We start from the raw sequence: 17,742 nt of genomic DNA on the forward strand, positions 1-17,742 counted from the left end.
TATTAATAACCTATTCACCACTGAGACCTTTTTCTCATTGCACACTCACCTAAATATTACAAACAGTCTTCTTTCTGTAGATGACAACTGAACGTTGATACAGCGGTGGATTACATGTAGTTGAATTATTCTTGCTACGCATTGTTATTTTACTGAAGAATACATATACCGGGTAGATAAGTGAGACGATGTCTTCACACTGTAATGTTTGTTTACAAATCCGTACAATAATTTAAGTAGCGGACCTGAGAGTGCTAAGGTGGCCACAGACCTGCTCAGGACGCTGTAGTACACTTCCACCAGGAGAGAAAGCCACAGTGGAGAATGTATGCGACTAACGGTGCGTTCCTACTATGTTGTGACGATAGATAGTCGTGCAGTTTGAAGTGTCGTGGCTTGTATATTTAAATGACAACACGCTTAACTGTCTTTCACGACTTTGTTGACGACAGACTGTCGTGACAATGTGAAGAGCTAGAACGACCGACGTCTAACGATAAATAAAACGTCACGATAAAAATGTGACCGCAGATAATTGCAGCTTCAAACGATTCTGTTGTGCAAGCGATAAGGAGGATAAAATTGTCGTCACGATCTAGTGGGAACAGCTAGACACGACAGCCGTCCAGCGTTTAAATAAAATGTTACGACATAATGGGAATGTGCCCTTACACTGAACTGCGAGGCTCTTCGCCCTGGTGAGGACGGTAGTTTGGTGTATATATTGCCATTTATAGTTGGTCTGTAATGTAAGAGGTTTCGCACGTGATTGCGAATGCCGATTACGCGAATGACATTATTATATAAAAATAGTCACTATCTTCTTGCGGTACAACCATTGACTTACAAATAAATGGACGACGGGTCTAATACAAAAACCACGAAAAAAATGTCCCAAGTCAACCTATTCGAAATTTAAATTGTAATGTCATCGCAGTATCGCGCTGTCAGTCGAACAAATGAAGACTAAAGCGGAGTTTGGCGCTCTGTATACGATTTTAGCGCCTTACAAGTGCGGACACTTTTTAGCGCGGACCCGACGTCCATATAATTGTAAGTCAATGGGTACAACTGAAATAATGAAATCTAAATTACATTCCATATTCAAACAGTCTGCAATGAAAAGTAAAAACACTGAGGAATGCTTTTTTTCTAATTACCCACTCCGAAACAAGCCGGCACGTTCGGAAATTGGTCCTTTTGTGAGGTGCGGCTCAGTCTCCGCATCAACTAATTAGCAGCCTGTATAAAACATCTCATGTGTGTAGGTTTAGCGCAGGGCTGGTTAAGAAGAGAAAAGAGTAATTCAGTCATGTAATAGGTATAATAATTTCAGAAGTGTAATTACCGGTATTGTAAATGAGAGGGTCGATGATAGTAGATATATAGATAGAAATCTTAGCAAATTGACAAATCGCACCCCTTAGATAGAATGGCATAAGTGGAATTACGTCAAATATGTTTATTGCTCTAATAGATGCAGAAAAATATAACCTACATCCTCCCCAATTTCTCTAACTATCTACAATATTAGTCGATAGAGTTACAAGAATTGGAGAGGATGTGGGTTATATTTTTCTGCATCTAATGAAGCAATAAACGTTATTATTTTTTAGTTATTAGTTTATTTGGCTGTGAAGAGCTGCAACTGGGTAATCTGTTTCTATCAATGATTTATATGAGGTACACACATAGAAGGGAAGCCTTTGCCATGCAGTGAGATAGTAAAGGCTGAAAAATGCAATGAGACATATGTAATAAACCCTACTGCTGAAGTCCGACAGTCAAAAAACTTAGGTGACATCCCTATCTCTTTTTTGTTCGCTATCGAGGTCTTAATTGGAGAGCCATGAAAAGCACAGCGCTGTCACCACGCCTGCGTAAACCATTGTGAATCGCAAACCAATTTGCTATAAGGTACATGCAATTGAATGATTTGAGATTATAAAGTTAACATTTTTATCACCTTTTAAAAAAGTACCTTTACCTCTCTATGGCAATCATGACATCACAACTCATTGCAGTGAAAACAAACAATAAATTCTTTCTGTATACAGAGGCGCATTATTGAAGCAATATCATTGTATTACAACATTATGTACCCTCTTGTATACAGTACGCTTTCATTGATATTGTCAATTGTTTTGCAAGATTGACATACAAACCATGATATTATGTGCAAAACTTAAACAGAAAAGAAAGTAGTGGGTTTGTCAACAAAATATAAATATTTTTTTATAATCTGTATTTGGTAAAAAGCTGGAATGCAATAATTTAAATGCATACAATTTACAATAACTCCAGCTTATAATTTTAAATTTACAATAAACTATAACTTAACTGTATATCTAATGGAGCACAATAAAGATTTTGTTTTATGAATTTACTTTGATTATAGATTATACATATCTATATGCAGTACTCATCAGTACAATCATGTTCTTAATCTGTTCTTTATAAGGATATCTGCCTTTATTAATGTTAAGTTAATAACATCTAGTCATACTTTACTGTGCTCCACTAATTCACCAATAAAAAAACAATGAAAAAATACAATGAAGTCTTGTTGAATAATTTGAAAATGAACCTTAACTAAAAATACTCCATAATGGAAATATCCTTAACATTTAATTAATTATAAATTCATGATTATACTTTCATTTTTGTTCACAAGTAAAACAAGGTAAAAAAAAAGTAAATACTGGCAGTTATGTCATGGTACCGAAGACAGGGTTGTGTCTGCAAATACTTGGTCCGTACTCCATGTACGCTTGCTTAGTGTGGCACACTTGGTAGAACTCTGGGGTAGAGCCTAGCATACTCCCTCCAAACCATACAGCATACCTCTGCATGTTGTGGGAGATCACCTGAACATCAATTGGTTTAGGTGTAATCCGTCCTTCAGACAACTCTGTAGAGAGCTTTAGTCTTGCATCAACAGTGCGCTTGATATCTCGCTGCAACCTCCTACCAAAATCACGGAACATCGTTGATCCACCAGATAACACAATGTTACCATATAATCCTCTCCTCACATCGATGGGACATGATTGTATCACATCATCTACCATCTCATTCAACGGAACGGTGAAATCAGCATTAGAAAACTCAGGATGGAAGAAAATCTCTGGACCCAAAAACCTTTCATAGCCCACATCTACTGTAAATGGATTTTTAGTTATTGCATTAATGCCTGTGTATTTCTTCATCCATTTGCCAGGGTCAGAGTCATACTTGGCAAATTCTTTGGCAATATCTGGACAGATATAGCTGTATCTCTCTTTAATTGCTTTAGCAGTCTCTAAACTCTGTTCTGGTGGAATACCAACCTCACGCTCACGGAGCAAGGATTGAATGAACGAAGTGATGTTCCTTCCTGCAATTGGAATGTGTTTGATACAGGAGCCAATGACATAGCCTTCAGCTACAGGGACAATATGAGTAACACCATCTCCACTGTCTACTACAATGCCAGTAAAAGTGCGTTCGGCCGAAACACGCGATTTCCACGACGCGGCGAGCGCGAGGACCGCTTGGACGGCGATGTACAAGCCAGGCACATTGAATGACTCAAACATTATCTCTGCTAAATACTCCCTATTTTCGGGCGTGTTCAATGGAGGTTCCGTCAGCAAGAAATGGTGATCTTCTGGCTCAGCACGTAAGTACTTAAAGATACATTGCTCAATATACCGCTCCATCAAGTCCCAATCTTCAACTAGGCCATGACGTACAGGATACTTGACAGAGTATCCCGTAGCTTCAAACGCCTCGTCCCCGATGAAAAAGTCCAAGTCCTCGACGGCTTTAGTCATACGCCGCGTGGACTGGTCGCCAACTTTAGCTGTTTCCTTTATCGCTATAGCAGATGGGATGATAAACTGAGGTTCCTTATTACCGGCAAAGCCGAGCTTCGTATACCCCGTACCTACGTCGATAACACATGCCGGCAAGTGATCGCCCATAATTCCTTTCTTTGGACAAGCGCTATTTACTCAATAAGAATCCAATTTTATTTAGTACAGGGTGTGGTGATTTCACTTTTTCAGTATTTATCACGAATTTCTCGACTTTGACACTTGAGAAAACGTCAAGAAACGGAAGATGATTAATTGTACGTTCCATTCGTCTGAATTAATTTCGGAGAAATCAACCCTACATTACTAAACGAATATGATTGTCTCATAACAGCAAATTCAATTTTCTGTGCATGTTTCATATAGCTAGGTATCATAAATACCTATTATAAAAAACACATTATTTAAATTATTTCACACGTTTTAGTTACAATTTTTCGGCTATGAGTGAAACGGGATGCTCAAAATTCGCGATCGTTTCATGACTAAATTTAAATAAAATATTGTAGAGATATTGTGTCCGACAGGACGGCTGGACCAAACGAGATGTACAAATCAAACTGTGCTCATTATTTACTACCTTTATTGACACAGTTTCTACCTTAGCGTTAACGGAAATATTAAAAAAATAAGGTGGCCAGCCATACTCACGTCAGGTTGGATGAGAACTTTACTTTTTTTGTGGTTCTAGCAGTAAATAATTTACTTTTTTTTATATAACTGTTTACTACCTAAACATGCTTTTTTTCACTATTTTAGGAAGGTTATAAACAGTTATTTAAAAAAAAACGCCTTTGCAAAAGTTATCTTATAAAAAGACAGTTATCTTCTTCCGTGTAATTGCTAATAATACTTTTGCAGGCGCTTAGAATATGCTAACAATGGTTTCTGGATTATCTTTGCAAGCTATTGTACGTAGTTAAACAAAAAGGTATAGACACGAGGTATTACAATGCCACTTTAACAGAGTTTGGTAATGTTATTTATCACAGAGAGTGAAAACATATCGACGGTTAACAGGCAAAACCTCTTAAGCCACATTGACGGAATTTTACAATAAACGATAAAATATTGTTATTTTTTTTTACGTCTAATTTTAACTTTTGGTAAAAACTTCTCTTATTTTATTAACAATTTACATTACTTTAACATCTTAAACTAATGAACATTTGTTTTAGTTTTAATAAACTATTATATATTACTTCAAATTATAAAAGTACCTACATTTATGCTGACATGTGGAATACGACTTATTACATTTTTAGATTCATGGAAAAAATAAAATAATAATGAAACAATATAATTTTTGTTAAGTTTAATATTACTATAATATTCTATTCCTATAATATTCTATGACAATAAATAGTAGATTGTACATTGTGTACAATCTACATTGTGTTCCGATTTATCTCTGGTTCATCTATCTCCGACATTCTGGAATTGATTCAGCTTTATTAAAATGTGCGGAATGATGACATTACGATGCCACAACAAGCAAACATTGTATGTATTTAAAAACATAACACTTAACAACACCAAAGCACTATTTCCCTGTACAACTCGCACGACGTACCGAAACATCGCAAACGTTGCCAATGCAATGCCAACTTTTCTTTAGCACCACAAATTAGAAAGATGCGCCAGCAAGCAAACTGTCATACAGTCATGACAGACAAGTGGCTTGCGAGACGTTGCAGAATTTTTTTGTCGTTCTTGTGTTACTAGTATGGTATATTAGATAATACCACAAGCTGCATACGATCTATTTGCTTCTTTGTTTTAATTTTAGTGGGTTAATATATTTTACTTTTCCTCTTAGGGCAACACTTATGGACACTAGTGAAGTATGATAGATTGCCGGTTAAAAAATGAAGCGATTACCATGAATATCTCATTTTTTTAAAAAACTGTCGATATACGTCAGGCTTGACACTTGTAACCTTTGAACCGTTGTTATTTAACGTATTTCAATTTCATTTGTTTTCAATTTAAATATTGTGACTTAATGGTAGAAAATAAAACCACAAAAATATAAAGCAGGTATTAATGTTTTATTGTGACCTTCTAATGCTATATTTACACAATTTACATTACAGGAATGTAACTGTAACATGCACACTAAAAGCGATTGTATTTTGTATGTTACGCTTCTTAATTTTTAATGTATGAAATTTCTTTTAAAAGAATATTTATTGTACCAACTGAAATAAACCCTGTTTTATTACTTTTGGTTGTCTTTTTTTATGTAAATGTATATGGTAATTTTTTTCAAATTTGTTCAACACATTCTAAGAACCAAACTAAAAATATCTTTCGAGGCTATGTCAGTATTCACAGTTATTATCTATTTCTCAACATACAGAATTAAGTATACCTACATTCTTTAAGTGGGTGTTTGTGGGTGGTGGGTGACCTATTTAAGAAACACGGTAAAAATAAAAATTAACTTCATTTTAGGTCATCTAGATTTGGAAAAATAAGACCTTAGTCATGAACTGAAAATGTGTTGAATCACTTTTATAAGAAATGATGATTACGTAATAACATTTTTACAGCAAACAAGAGTAACTAATTCGACTTTATATTATAAAAACTGTTGTCCCATTCCAGCTACAACTTTTAATCAAATTATATTATTAAATACATTAAATTCAGCTGACTAAAAACATAAATAACTTATAGCAGCTTTAAAATAGGTATACAAGTAAATATAATATTTACTTTAGTTAGCCATTAATAAGTGGAACTAACTGTACAATGCATCTTTAATTTGTCCATTTATTTCGTTATGTTTACGTTAAAAATTACATAAGTTTTTGCGAATGTAACAAAATCTTTAACCTAAAGCCAACCAAAATTTTCCATGATGCACATTCTTGATGTTAAAAAAATAATTATAAATTTCTTACACTAAAATTTACTTAATTTAGATACGATTATTTCATAACAATTACAGTATAGAGTAAAATCCGAGTAACAAATATTTCAGTATTGCAGAAAGGTTTGGTTCAATAAAGGAAGATAATTATATTAAATATACATTGAGAATTTCAACAATACATACATCTATTGCATATAGAAAGATTACTTAATTACCGTGTTATTTAATTGACATAAAATGTACAGTACCTATTCATGTTTTGAGATGGTATAGCAGGCAGGTCAGATCAATAGATTCAGGCGCTACTTTGCGGAAGTCTATGCTAATAAAAATGAAAGAAATTTATTTATGGAGGTTAAAATTAATAAATAGTCTCTCCGTATAAAATTAATAGATAGCAACTACAGTCACAGATTCCTTTACGTTTCGTAATTTTTACTCAAATAGCTCGAATTACGTGGCCAGACACTAATTTCCAAGATATAGGCATTATTCTGATAAACTCTGGTTCTACAATTAATTTGTACAATTATTACTTAAGTTTTATGTGCAATTTATGGTAATTTATCTCTGTACAAACTTTATATGACAAACCGTTCTGAGCGAGCTCGTTCTCCGGTCGAGCGTTAAGCAATCAACAACCCTTGAGAATACCTCGCGGAGAGGAGAAACAAGTGTCGGGTATTTTTTCGCAGGGGTTGTTGTAGTTGCGCTTGTGTTATTATGCGGAGGGAGGGTGAGAAAATTGCCTGCATGTAAAGAATATACAATACGAAGGAACCTCCATGCGGAGTAGCAAAAATAATTTATTTCCATTTTTATTCGCCAGGAGATATTAAAATGTATGCATTCAGGTTTAGTGATATTATTTTAATGCTTGCCAATTGCTTAAGTGAATGTTAAATATAATTATTGCTTAGTCTTATTTATTTTACGTCAATTAAAAAACTATTACCAGCGACATGTTGATACAAAAAACAAGACAGATATTCAGTATCAATACTTCAGACTTATTATTAAAGACAAGCCACAACATACCTTAACAATACAGCTAGGGCTAGCAACAAGGTTAACAAGGGACAACTTACAATATCTTACTATAGCACGTATTGTTACCATGTAAAATACCAACAACTTCCCAGGACTGTATTACTAACATCATATACAACAACTTTTGTTTAACGACTTTAATTAATTTATCAGATTTTACAAAAAATAAAAATATTTATCTACGACATATCATGAACCCTCTATGATGTTGTGTTCAAAAACCGCAAATTACGACCAGCATTGAGATAAACTGTTTTGTTAGAAAACATTTCTTATTTGTGAAAATATTATTATTGCTTATTATTAACATCCAATTCGATTTCATTATTACATTCCAATTTCGAACATCTCTGAAAAACAAAAGAATGTGATTCGACCTCAATTCTAATATCAGTCGAGATGAAATTTTATTCGTAATAAAATGTCATTATCAAAAAATTTTGACAAATTTCGCACGTTATGTACTTGTTATCAAACGATATGATAGTTGGGACCGACTCTAGTTTGTCTATGAATTAAACAAACACTATGATTGTGTGACATGCGTGAGAAAAGTTTTTATTTGCCGCCATTTCGGCAGTCGTAACATGCGGTTCCTAAACACACCATAGATAGCTTTATTATGTGCATAGATCATACACTCTATATTTGAGAATTATGTGTACATACGAGTAGATAAAGCAGTGTATGTAACTGTACATAATTAGGCATTAAATACTCGTCATCAGTACGGTAGCTAAAGAAAGCATCCAGTACCAAAATTATATTTATGAACGACACCATGTGGGAGGCATTGCTAAAAATACAAGATCTAAAATAGTGATAAACGTAATTCTTACAAGTTTATTTTTGTCCAATCTATTACGTTTTCTAGAATCATGGAACAATGTTGTTGTTTATGATGTTAGTAATATAGTGCTGTGAGGATAGCATTTTACAAATAACCCTGTATATTCAGTTTGAGATATTTTAAAATTGAGTGGTTTGTTTGTGTATTTGACGGTGTTTTTCTTCTCTTATATACGAGCTCTCTCCTGTCAGTGTAGCGCCTTCTAAGATAAGACAAGACAAATACACTTCATTGCACACATTAACAGCAAACACAAAAATCCAACACGTAGTATCTGTACTGTCACCGCATGCAACTGCTTATATGACCATGCAACTCCGTCGTCCTTCTTAACCGACGTCAAAAAAGGATTTGCAATTCGATTTTGTATTTCACGCCTACTCCGACATTTGTGAACCGATCGAGGATTCTTTTTTGTTGGAAAGGTGGCACCTCAATAGTGGTTTAATTTAATTTTGATGAAAATATTTCACCTCTAAGGGTGGCAAATTAGGGGATGAATTCGGTTTATTGGATTTCACGTTATTGGCAAATAGATGTAATTCCACAAAATTTTGAGGTCGGTTTTTTTAAATAAAAATGTTATAATTATGTTGTAATAAATTTATCAAACTTAGAAGTAATTTAGTAAGCAAAAATATCGATTGATATTGTAGCTGATTAACTGACTAAATTGTTATGGTAATATTATTTCAACAAAATAGTTATAGTACTGGTCTCTTTTAACATTAAGTAGAAGTTATTAAACATTTTTCAAGTGGCAAAAGGATGCTTTTACTGTAAGATGTTACAAGACATTAAAATAATGTTAGTGGCAGAATACTTTCAAGATATAAGAAGTTGGGGTCTTGCCATGAACTCTTATTCCAATTCAGTTTAGGACCTAAAATGGATCATTGTGAGATAGCGCTACATGAAGTGTATATCACTATCCTGCTTCTTGTCATTACGAACCTATATTGAACTGTAATGAGAGTTCATGGTAAGGCCCCAGTTGTGTAGTTATGCACATAATTGATTTTTCCACACTGTCATTGGATTGATATCTTTAAAACTTGAATACAACTTGAAAACTCGGTAATTGTAAATTCTTTAATATTATCTTATACACATTTTTAAGACAAAAGCGTACCATCGTCTCGAGATCTTGGCCAAGCGTCCATTTTACATTGAAGAAAATTGTGTGAACATGTTTATATTGTGTTATGTGAATTTATGTGCTAATGTAAGATATAAGATGTTCCTCGCTACATTAATCAACCCCTATGGTATCTGTAAGGTTTAGATCTCTCACCACATCGCGTAATCGTTGTCGTCCATATCAAAGATTGTGAAGAAACCGAGGATGGTAAGGTACACTATAACGTTGCCTGCCAATGTGAGATAGCAGGCGCCTGTTAAAATCTGAAATAAAAAATATTGCTTCCATTGAAGTAAAAATGTACACAGCACACTAAAACGAAAAAAAAAATGTTATAATATATATTCTCAGTTCTTAAAAGCTACGTCACATGAACTAATTTCGAGCAATGATGTTGAGCGAATCCATTGAGTACATAGCCAAACCGAACCAAATAGTAAACTGAAACATTATGGTTGTGGCACTTTATCACCACAATTATAGTTCAGCTATCAGAGTAACTACAGACTAATTAAAATTAAAATGCTATCTATATGTATGGTGGATTTACGCTTGCTACGGAAACATACGAAACATTTTTAGAATCTAGGCTTCAATCTGCTGGGTATGAACACTACATATGAGTTAAATGACATAATAATTTCCAGGCATTAAAAGTTATAGATGACAATAATAATAACGCATACACTCATAGCCCCTCACTATAATAGGAAAACCCTATGTCGCGGGTGCCATGGACACATAGACAATCACAAATTACACCCAAACTCACGAGAGAAATAAATGTAGGCCATACTAACATTTGTCCCGGCCCGGGAATCGAACCCTGGACCTCTGTGTGGCGACCAGCATGGTAACCGTACAGCGACAGATGTAGATAGATAATATAAAGATGTTAATTTACCACATCTGCACGGCTGAGTACAATAGGCAGCGCAAAAGAGCTGACAATAAAGCCCATAGTGATGAATATAGCCATTTCCATGCAAGGCGAGTTGGTTCCACCGCTGGTATCTGTGTGACGGCGCGCTATCATTGTCGGGATTGGGCAGAGCACGTAGAATAGGACTACGAAAAACGGCCACCATTTTCTGAAAATGCAAATTTTTGCTTTACGAATGTGTGCAGTCTTTAGAACTTAAAAAATATTTATTTTTATATTTTCATTACCATGGCTAAAGGTAAATTACGATTAATTACCGACTTGTAACATTATGATGGAAAAATAAATACTGTCACAAAGATAATACCAACATTTTATTCCAATTAACTATAGGAATTACAAACACATAAAGCAACTAAAACCTATTATGAAAGTACAATGTATGTTAGGTAGATAAAAAGCAAATATGATTTGCAATCACAAATTCTATTAATTTTGAATCACATATTTTTATGGACTATACAGTAACAAGTTTCAACTAACAAATTTATGCAATTCTGAATTATATTTGTTATTTTGTGTAAATAATCCACTTAATTATTATTATTATCTTTTTATCTTGTTTTTAATAAGGCGTGTAACACTTGGGTGTCAATGTCGGTTTTGTGATGTACAGCCCCGTGGAGTATTCTTATCTATCGCGTCGCCTCGTAGTGAGAGGCAAGACCTTTATATATGAATAGTGTTTTAGCCCTCTTTGCAAATGGGGCACCCAGCACAACTTTTAACACCCCAACCTGCCATATATCCCCTAATTGAAATTGGCTTCTTAGAGCCACATAATGGTCACATTCCATCAAATGTAGCATATCTTCGAGTTTGTTAAAAAAATGACACAGCGGAGACTCTGCTCTTTTTATTAGATGGTAGCTAACTTATTTAGGGGAATGTGGCCAGCACAAAGACTAAAAGCTAAGACCAACGCATATCTAGAAAGTGTTAATTGTTTTGTTCTATGATATACTGGAATTCTATTAGGTTTTTTCAATTAGTCTCATAATTTTTTACATATAAAAGCTTTTAAAAGCCTTTTATTATGTTTTGACTACTCTATAAAGTTAAATTCCCACACAATTGGAATAATAATAATATTTGAATATTTACTACAGCCAAATATTTGGGCCAAACCTAATAAAGTTTCATATTTTATGTTTAAATGTATCTGAAAAAAGACAGTTAAAGATGCACAGATATATGAGTGAGTCGCGATGTGTTATGTTTTTGTTTTATGGTTCATTCAACCAAGTATAAGAGACAGATGGGTACTTACTGTTCAAATTTCGGTAAGGCACAGGCTAATATGACAAATGTCATTCCAATAGAACCAGCAAATGCCAGTGAGATCAAACTGTAATAAAAATTTACAATTTTAATTTATTTTACACTTCAATAGGCAGACAATTCTGCAGTTACAACCAGGATAATATGGGTAATTTTCAGGTTAGTTTTCTCCACCTAATTTTGGTGGCAATTTCTAATATTTAAATATTCATGAATATTATTGTGAAATATTTAATAATATTTTAGGATTCAACACTCGAATATTAAGTAATACTTCATGACAATATTCTAGAATATTTAAAGAATAACAGACTACCAGAATTATATACAGAAAATAAACCTGAAAATTACATATCTAAATAATTAGAATGTAAAACTGGAAACAAAATTTAAACTTGCCTGATATATGTATACCATTATTCAGTGCTATCTACTTGGCAAAGGGTTTGTACAGTTTTAATTTTACCATTAAATGAGTGACATGTTGTACAGTTACAGTAAAGGCTCAGTGTAATGTATCACTCAGAAGGTATTCATGACAGATCATACTGGTTTCATTGAGTATGGGAGTGCATTACTCTACATCCTATTTCGGTGTAATAACAATGACATATTGAAAGTTATTTTTTTATAAAAAATAAGAGTGCATTTGACCTTCATCTCACATGATGGAAAGTGACAATGAGGTCGAGGATGTAGCATGCACACCTAAATAATGTCTATTCACTCTTGTCTTGAAAAGGTCCAAGTTATAGCCTTCAGGGAACAAGTTTGCAGGGAGGGAATTCCACTTGGTAGCCACTCGCCATACAAATATCTAACTAAACTTATAGTATTTTCTTACAAGACATGTAATTCATTGAGTCATATTATAATAAATTATATAATAATTCATGCAAAACTTAATAATACACAAAACTAGATGACTTTATTGTCAAAGCAAAGGTAGGTCAAGGTTTCAGAATATTAATAAGCTCATTATTTGGAAAGAAACACTAAAATCATGAATAATACATATTACATAGGTCATCAATACTTTTCCATAACTGTGGTCTTTCAATGATTTTTCTCAGTACTGTAACTGGGGCGTAGCTTAGGAAGCGTAGCGAGAGGTACTTTTATGAATTTAAAGTGGAATAATCTTCAAAATATACTGTATTGTATTCTTTCACATAGTTTTTGCGTTGGGTTACAATTCAATAATGTCAAGATGTTCCGATGATTCTTTTCTTACTTCCTTTTTTATAACACTTCTAATTACAAACTATTCATTCAGCCAGTGATTCTACTCATAGAGTAGAGCCTAGACTACAGTACTGATACTCTCAAGTACAAGAAACAAAATAATAATAATGAAATCAGTTTTAGTATTTTAGCGTGACACCTTAGGTATTATTTGCTTACGTAATGGGCTAGTTACACAATGAGACATGTGTTAACCGCTAACGGAGATACGGTACTACAGATTTCTGACTCGCCACAGAACAGAATACATGAAAATGTACAACAATCATATTTCTTATCCAACAATATTTTCTGTTACTTGAAAAATTACCATTAAAAGCTGAACTAGGTAATAAATAAATTGATGCTCATTTTTTCCAAGTAAACCTTCAGATTACAGCTCAAAGCATTTCAGTATTTCCACGTTGTAATTCTTTATTTAAAAATCTATGTGTTATCTACTTGTATCTTTTGTTCTTTTTACATAAAGAAGTGACTATAAAAATAACATTATTGTGAATAAATAGCAAGTGTTGGCCCAAAAGATAACCACAGTGATCTATTGCAATTATATGACGATATTCTGTAGAAAAATACGTCACTTACCCTGTCCATCATAAGTGAAGGTAAACCACATGAAAATAAAGAAATTTTAAGACATTAATTAGATTACACCAAAACTGTTTGTAAATAAATGAGTCATTCTAAGGGCATCTAAAGAAAGGTCTGATGTCGAATAAACATTTTAACCAATTTCGAGCATGTTTTACGATGAACACATACCTTTGATTCCGGCCATTGTGTCTGTTATTATATTAATCAGAAATAATATTGCATTTATCTACTATAACAATGAAAACGAATAGAGTTTCATAAAAACTCCAATCACTCACACAAAATTACACGATTCCAAGTGACATTTCAAGAAAAGTGTTGCCAAATATTATCAGAAGGTTCCCATTTGATCGAGAGATTAGATTAAATATTTACTGCGTGCCAATTTGCATCGTTCAAAGCTATAAATGACAATATAAAAATAACCTACATCTTTGTCTATGATTTAAGTTTGTTGATTTCACAAGTTGATTTCGTTTGAAGAAAAAACAGTGAAACATTAGATTATAAATTAAATGTTATAATAGTTCTTTCTGCATTTAGAGTTGGAACATATTGAAGCATTATGGATGACGAAGCAGAAACTTATAAGCTATGGAGAATTCGTAAAACTGTTATGCAGGTAAATTTGTAATAGGTTATCTTTTAAACTCTTTGTGAAGTAAATTCTGCTAATATTGCAAAAAGGTAGGAATCAATGTGATGTCCTAACAAAAATAATCCAAATAATGTTCCCAGGTTATATGAATTTGGACAATTTCTTAGAAATAACTAAAACAATACTAACATAATACATTCAAGCAGGTTTAACAACAAATTTACGATAATTATTTGATTGTAATAATTTTAGTTATGTCACGATCGTGGATACTTAGTAACTCAAGATGAATTGGATCAAACATTAGACCAGTTCAAAGAACAATTCGGCGATAAACCAAGGTAAATAGTCACGCTCACCAATATGCAGTTTAGCTGTCTTTGAAACTGTTCTTTCCATGATATTTTTCCTAAATTGGTCATTTAACATTTCTACTATCATTATGCTCGGAATACATAAATATATAAGCCAAAATCTCTGTAAACATCAAATTTTTATCTATTTATACTTTTTTACATTTCTTCTTGACAGTAGCTAACCAAAAAGTTTTTATTGTTTTTTAAAAAGTTTAATATCAATGTGTTTGGCAAAAATTTCAATAAAAGTTGTTGTGATATGAAGTAAATTTGCAATATAAAGCTAGTTGCTACAAAATTTAATTAGTTATTGTATAAAAAAAACATAATAATACACATACTTAAGAAATGAAATAAAATTAATTATGCATTTCCAGTGAAAAGCGTCCAGCAAGAAGTGATTTGATAGTGTTGGTAGCTCACAATGATGATCCTACAGATCAAATGTTCGTTTTCTTCCCGGATGAAGCCAAGATTGGAATCAAAACTATAAAGACTTACTGTACTCGAATGCAAGAGGAAAATATCCATAGAGCTATTGTAGTAGTACAAGCTGGTAAAGAGTTGGTATATTTTGAATGCTTGAATTTTTAATTCTATATTTATTTACTCCTAGCTGGTGCCTGTCAGTTTGTCCGCATAAAATATGTACTTCTAGTAGCCTACACTGGCCTATACTAACTTTCATGGTTTTGGTACTTGGTGTAACAGGCTTTCATAGTTTTATTGGTTCCCCATACAAACTTTCGTCCCTATTTCACCCCTTTTAGGATTTATTTTTGTGAATAAAAGTAGCCTATGTCCTTCTCCTAGGTTCTATTTATCTCTAGATATGAAAGTGTAACAAACAGGAGTTCCTTTCACATTTATAATAATAGTTTGGATGATGCAATTATATATATAATATTCTCATTCTAGAACACATTACTTAGTACATATTTCACATATTGTCTTCTTTTTCCCAGGTATGACACCATCAGCAAAACAGTCTTTAGTAGACATGGCCCCGAAGTACATCCTGGAGCAATTTCTAGAATCAGAACTACTTATCAATATAACAGAACACGAATTGGTGCCAGAACACATAGTCCTCACACCTGATGAGAAGCAGGAACTGCTTGCTAGATAGTATCCTTTTTGCAAATATTGATTAATTATAAGAGACATGGCCATTGCCAGATTAGAACATTATAGAAATTATTACCTCTTTGGTCCTTACAAGCGAAATGATTGGTTGTATTAATATTAGACACCATTCCAAATTCTGGTAAACATGGACCAGTGCCATTCGCAGAATTGTGTAGTGTTTTTCTGTACAGTAATCCACATTGTTTTTCTATTATTTCTACTACTTGTATAACCTAGGAGTATTTGTCTGTATTAGTACTCTGGATAGACTGTAAGGGGAAACCAGTAATAAGAATCTATTAATGAAACTTTCAGGCAAAACATTTTATTAACAAAAATTTCAATTTTAATTATTAATTTTACAAACATCATGAGTCAGTTTTTTATATGATAACAATCGACGGGACGAAGAAGTCGTGCACTTGGTGGTAAGCGACACACCTGTCTGTAGCAGTTGCAGTGCCAATTAGAGCTTTAAATTGCAAAAACTTTAGGGGTACTGCCCTGTCACCCTGAGACATAAGTTGATAAGTTCCATATGCATGTAATTTCTCTAGCACACCTAACCCAACGCAATGCTTACATACAGCTTGTCGGCAGAAATAGGTAAGGTAGCAGTAGTTCTAAACTCTTTTACAAGAAGCTCTATTGCTACTATCTACAGTCACATGCATTTGCACATAAATTAATTAAAGTTGTGGATAAAATGTTATTTTCATTTTATATAAATATGTAATACATATTTATTATATTATAAACATGTATAATACATATTAAAATGTATACATGTAAATATTTACATTAATGCTTCCATGACTCTTAGAACAGTAAACTGAAAGAAAACATGTTGATGAGAATACAAGCCGGCGACCCAGTGGCGAGGTACTTCGGACTTAAAAGAGGACAGGTATGTACCATTATTGAGTGATAATGTGTAAAGTAACAGAAACCGTTGTAGTTTTTTTTTTATTATTATTGTGTAACCATCTGCGATCAGTCCTTGAACCATAAACAGATCCGTGCTATAGTTTTATGTCGTCATTTATTTTTATTCATATAACATTTATTCGTTTTTGGTTTTAATAGTCCAGTATACTTTTTCAAACGACTCAAGCTACCTAGATGCTTTTTGTCAACTAGAGATCTTGCAATACATTTGTATGTAGATATGTAGATTCATGGACAACAATCAACTGTTTAACTTCCAATAAGCATGATTCGTATAATGATTCCAAAGAAACAAAACCTCGCAGGCACCTTATAAAGCTTAAATCCAAGTTGTATGATTTGTATGAGTATATAGTTTTCAATGAAGATAACTGCTGTTTTAATTATAGACAAGAATTTATTTCCAAGACAGCACAGTGAATATGAGTGAAAGAAATATTCTTTTCACCTCACTAGCTCGGAAAGGCTTTCTTTCTCATTAGAAATCTGCGCGCAAAAGCGTTTATTCCCCGCTTGCGTGGAAAAGGTTTTTCAAATTCAAACTTGACGATGGACTGTGCTGCACCTAACTTTTCTGTCGATTAAAAAAACATAATACGTTTAACTACGTGATTTGTCGTAGATTATTTATGTAGGTAATATAAATCCATTGGTATATTTTATTCTTATTAATTTTGACATTAAATTGACAACGATAACTAAATTTGTTTATTAAATTATTTTAATTCGTCGTAGAACTAAACTGATTTGTATAGTTCAACTGTTTTTCTTTCATCTACCATTTTCTTCGCTATAGTGAGGTGAAAAGTTGTGTGTTTCGCTCGGCAGCAAAGTTGTTTTACGTCTCGTGGCTTGAAACCCTCGCTACGC

General features: G+C 33.2%; 3 protein-coding genes across 4 annotated transcripts in view; 1 reads left to right on the forward strand and 2 right to left on the reverse strand.

The window, feature by feature from the left end:
* Positions 1–2,380: 2,380 nt before the first annotated feature.
* Positions 2,381–4,033, reverse strand: LOC113230730 (actin-related protein 3). Its single transcript, XM_026464803.1, has one exon. It carries the CDS (start codon positions 3,963–3,965, stop codon positions 2,709–2,711), a length of 1,257 nt encoding a protein of 418 aa, XP_026320588.1. The 5' UTR covers positions 3,966–4,033; the 3' UTR covers positions 2,381–2,708.
* Positions 4,034–8,121: 4,088 nt separating this feature from the next.
* Positions 8,122–14,062, reverse strand: LOC113230665 (leptin receptor overlapping transcript-like 1). 2 transcript variants are annotated; one of them, XM_026464689.1, is made up of 5 exons: positions 14,011–14,062; positions 11,993–12,071; positions 10,684–10,870; positions 9,933–10,042; positions 8,122–8,840 (listed from the first exon to the last, which is right to left on the reverse strand). In XM_026464689.1, coding segments are annotated over exons 1-5 (393 nt in total). In that variant the 5' UTR covers positions 14,027–14,062; the 3' UTR covers positions 8,122–8,839. The 2 variants fall into 2 exon arrangements, with proteins under 2 accessions (XP_026320474.1, XP_026320473.1); XM_026464688.1 differs by lacking the exon at positions 8,122–8,840 and having other exon boundaries at positions 9,133–10,042; positions 14,011–14,061.
* Positions 14,063–14,402: 340 nt separating this feature from the next.
* LOC113230664 (DNA-directed RNA polymerases I, II, and III subunit RPABC1) overlaps positions 14,403–17,742 on the forward strand; it is a 14,862-nt gene continuing 11,522 nt past the window's right edge. Inside the window, exons 1-5 of the mRNA XM_026464687.1 lie at positions 14,403–14,464; positions 14,693–14,781; positions 15,174–15,352; positions 15,762–15,924; positions 16,753–16,831. Of these exons, the coding sequence (XP_026320472.1) occupies positions 14,408–14,464; positions 14,693–14,781; positions 15,174–15,352; positions 15,762–15,924; positions 16,753–16,831 (567 nt within the window). The 5' untranslated portion in view covers positions 14,403–14,407. The remainder of the gene's footprint in view (positions 14,465–14,692; positions 14,782–15,173; positions 15,353–15,761; positions 15,925–16,752; positions 16,832–17,742) is intronic.

The sequence above is a fragment of the Hyposmocoma kahamanoa genome, unplaced genomic scaffold (genome assembly GCF_003589595.1).
Source record: "Hyposmocoma kahamanoa isolate Upper Pololo Valley unplaced genomic scaffold, ASM358959v1 64, whole genome shotgun sequence".
Lineage (NCBI taxonomy): Eukaryota > Metazoa > Arthropoda > Insecta > Lepidoptera > Cosmopterigidae > Hyposmocoma > Hyposmocoma kahamanoa.

Excerpts from the sequence above, each read along its gene's own strand:
- LOC113230665 (XM_026464688.1), bottom strand. Across the intron at positions 10,871-11,992 it reads GCCTTACCGAAATTTGAACA|AAAATGGTGGCCGTTTTTCG; the intron begins GTAAGTACCCAT and ends TTGCATTTTCAG. Across the intron at positions 10,043-10,683 it reads TACTCAGCCGTGCAGATGTG|ATTTTAACAGGCGCCTGCTA; the intron begins GTAAATTAACAT and ends TTTTTATTTCAG.
- LOC113230730 (XM_026464803.1), bottom strand. The coding sequence starts at position 3,965 with ATGGGCGATCACTTGCCGGCATGTGTTATCGACGTAGGTACGGGGTAT.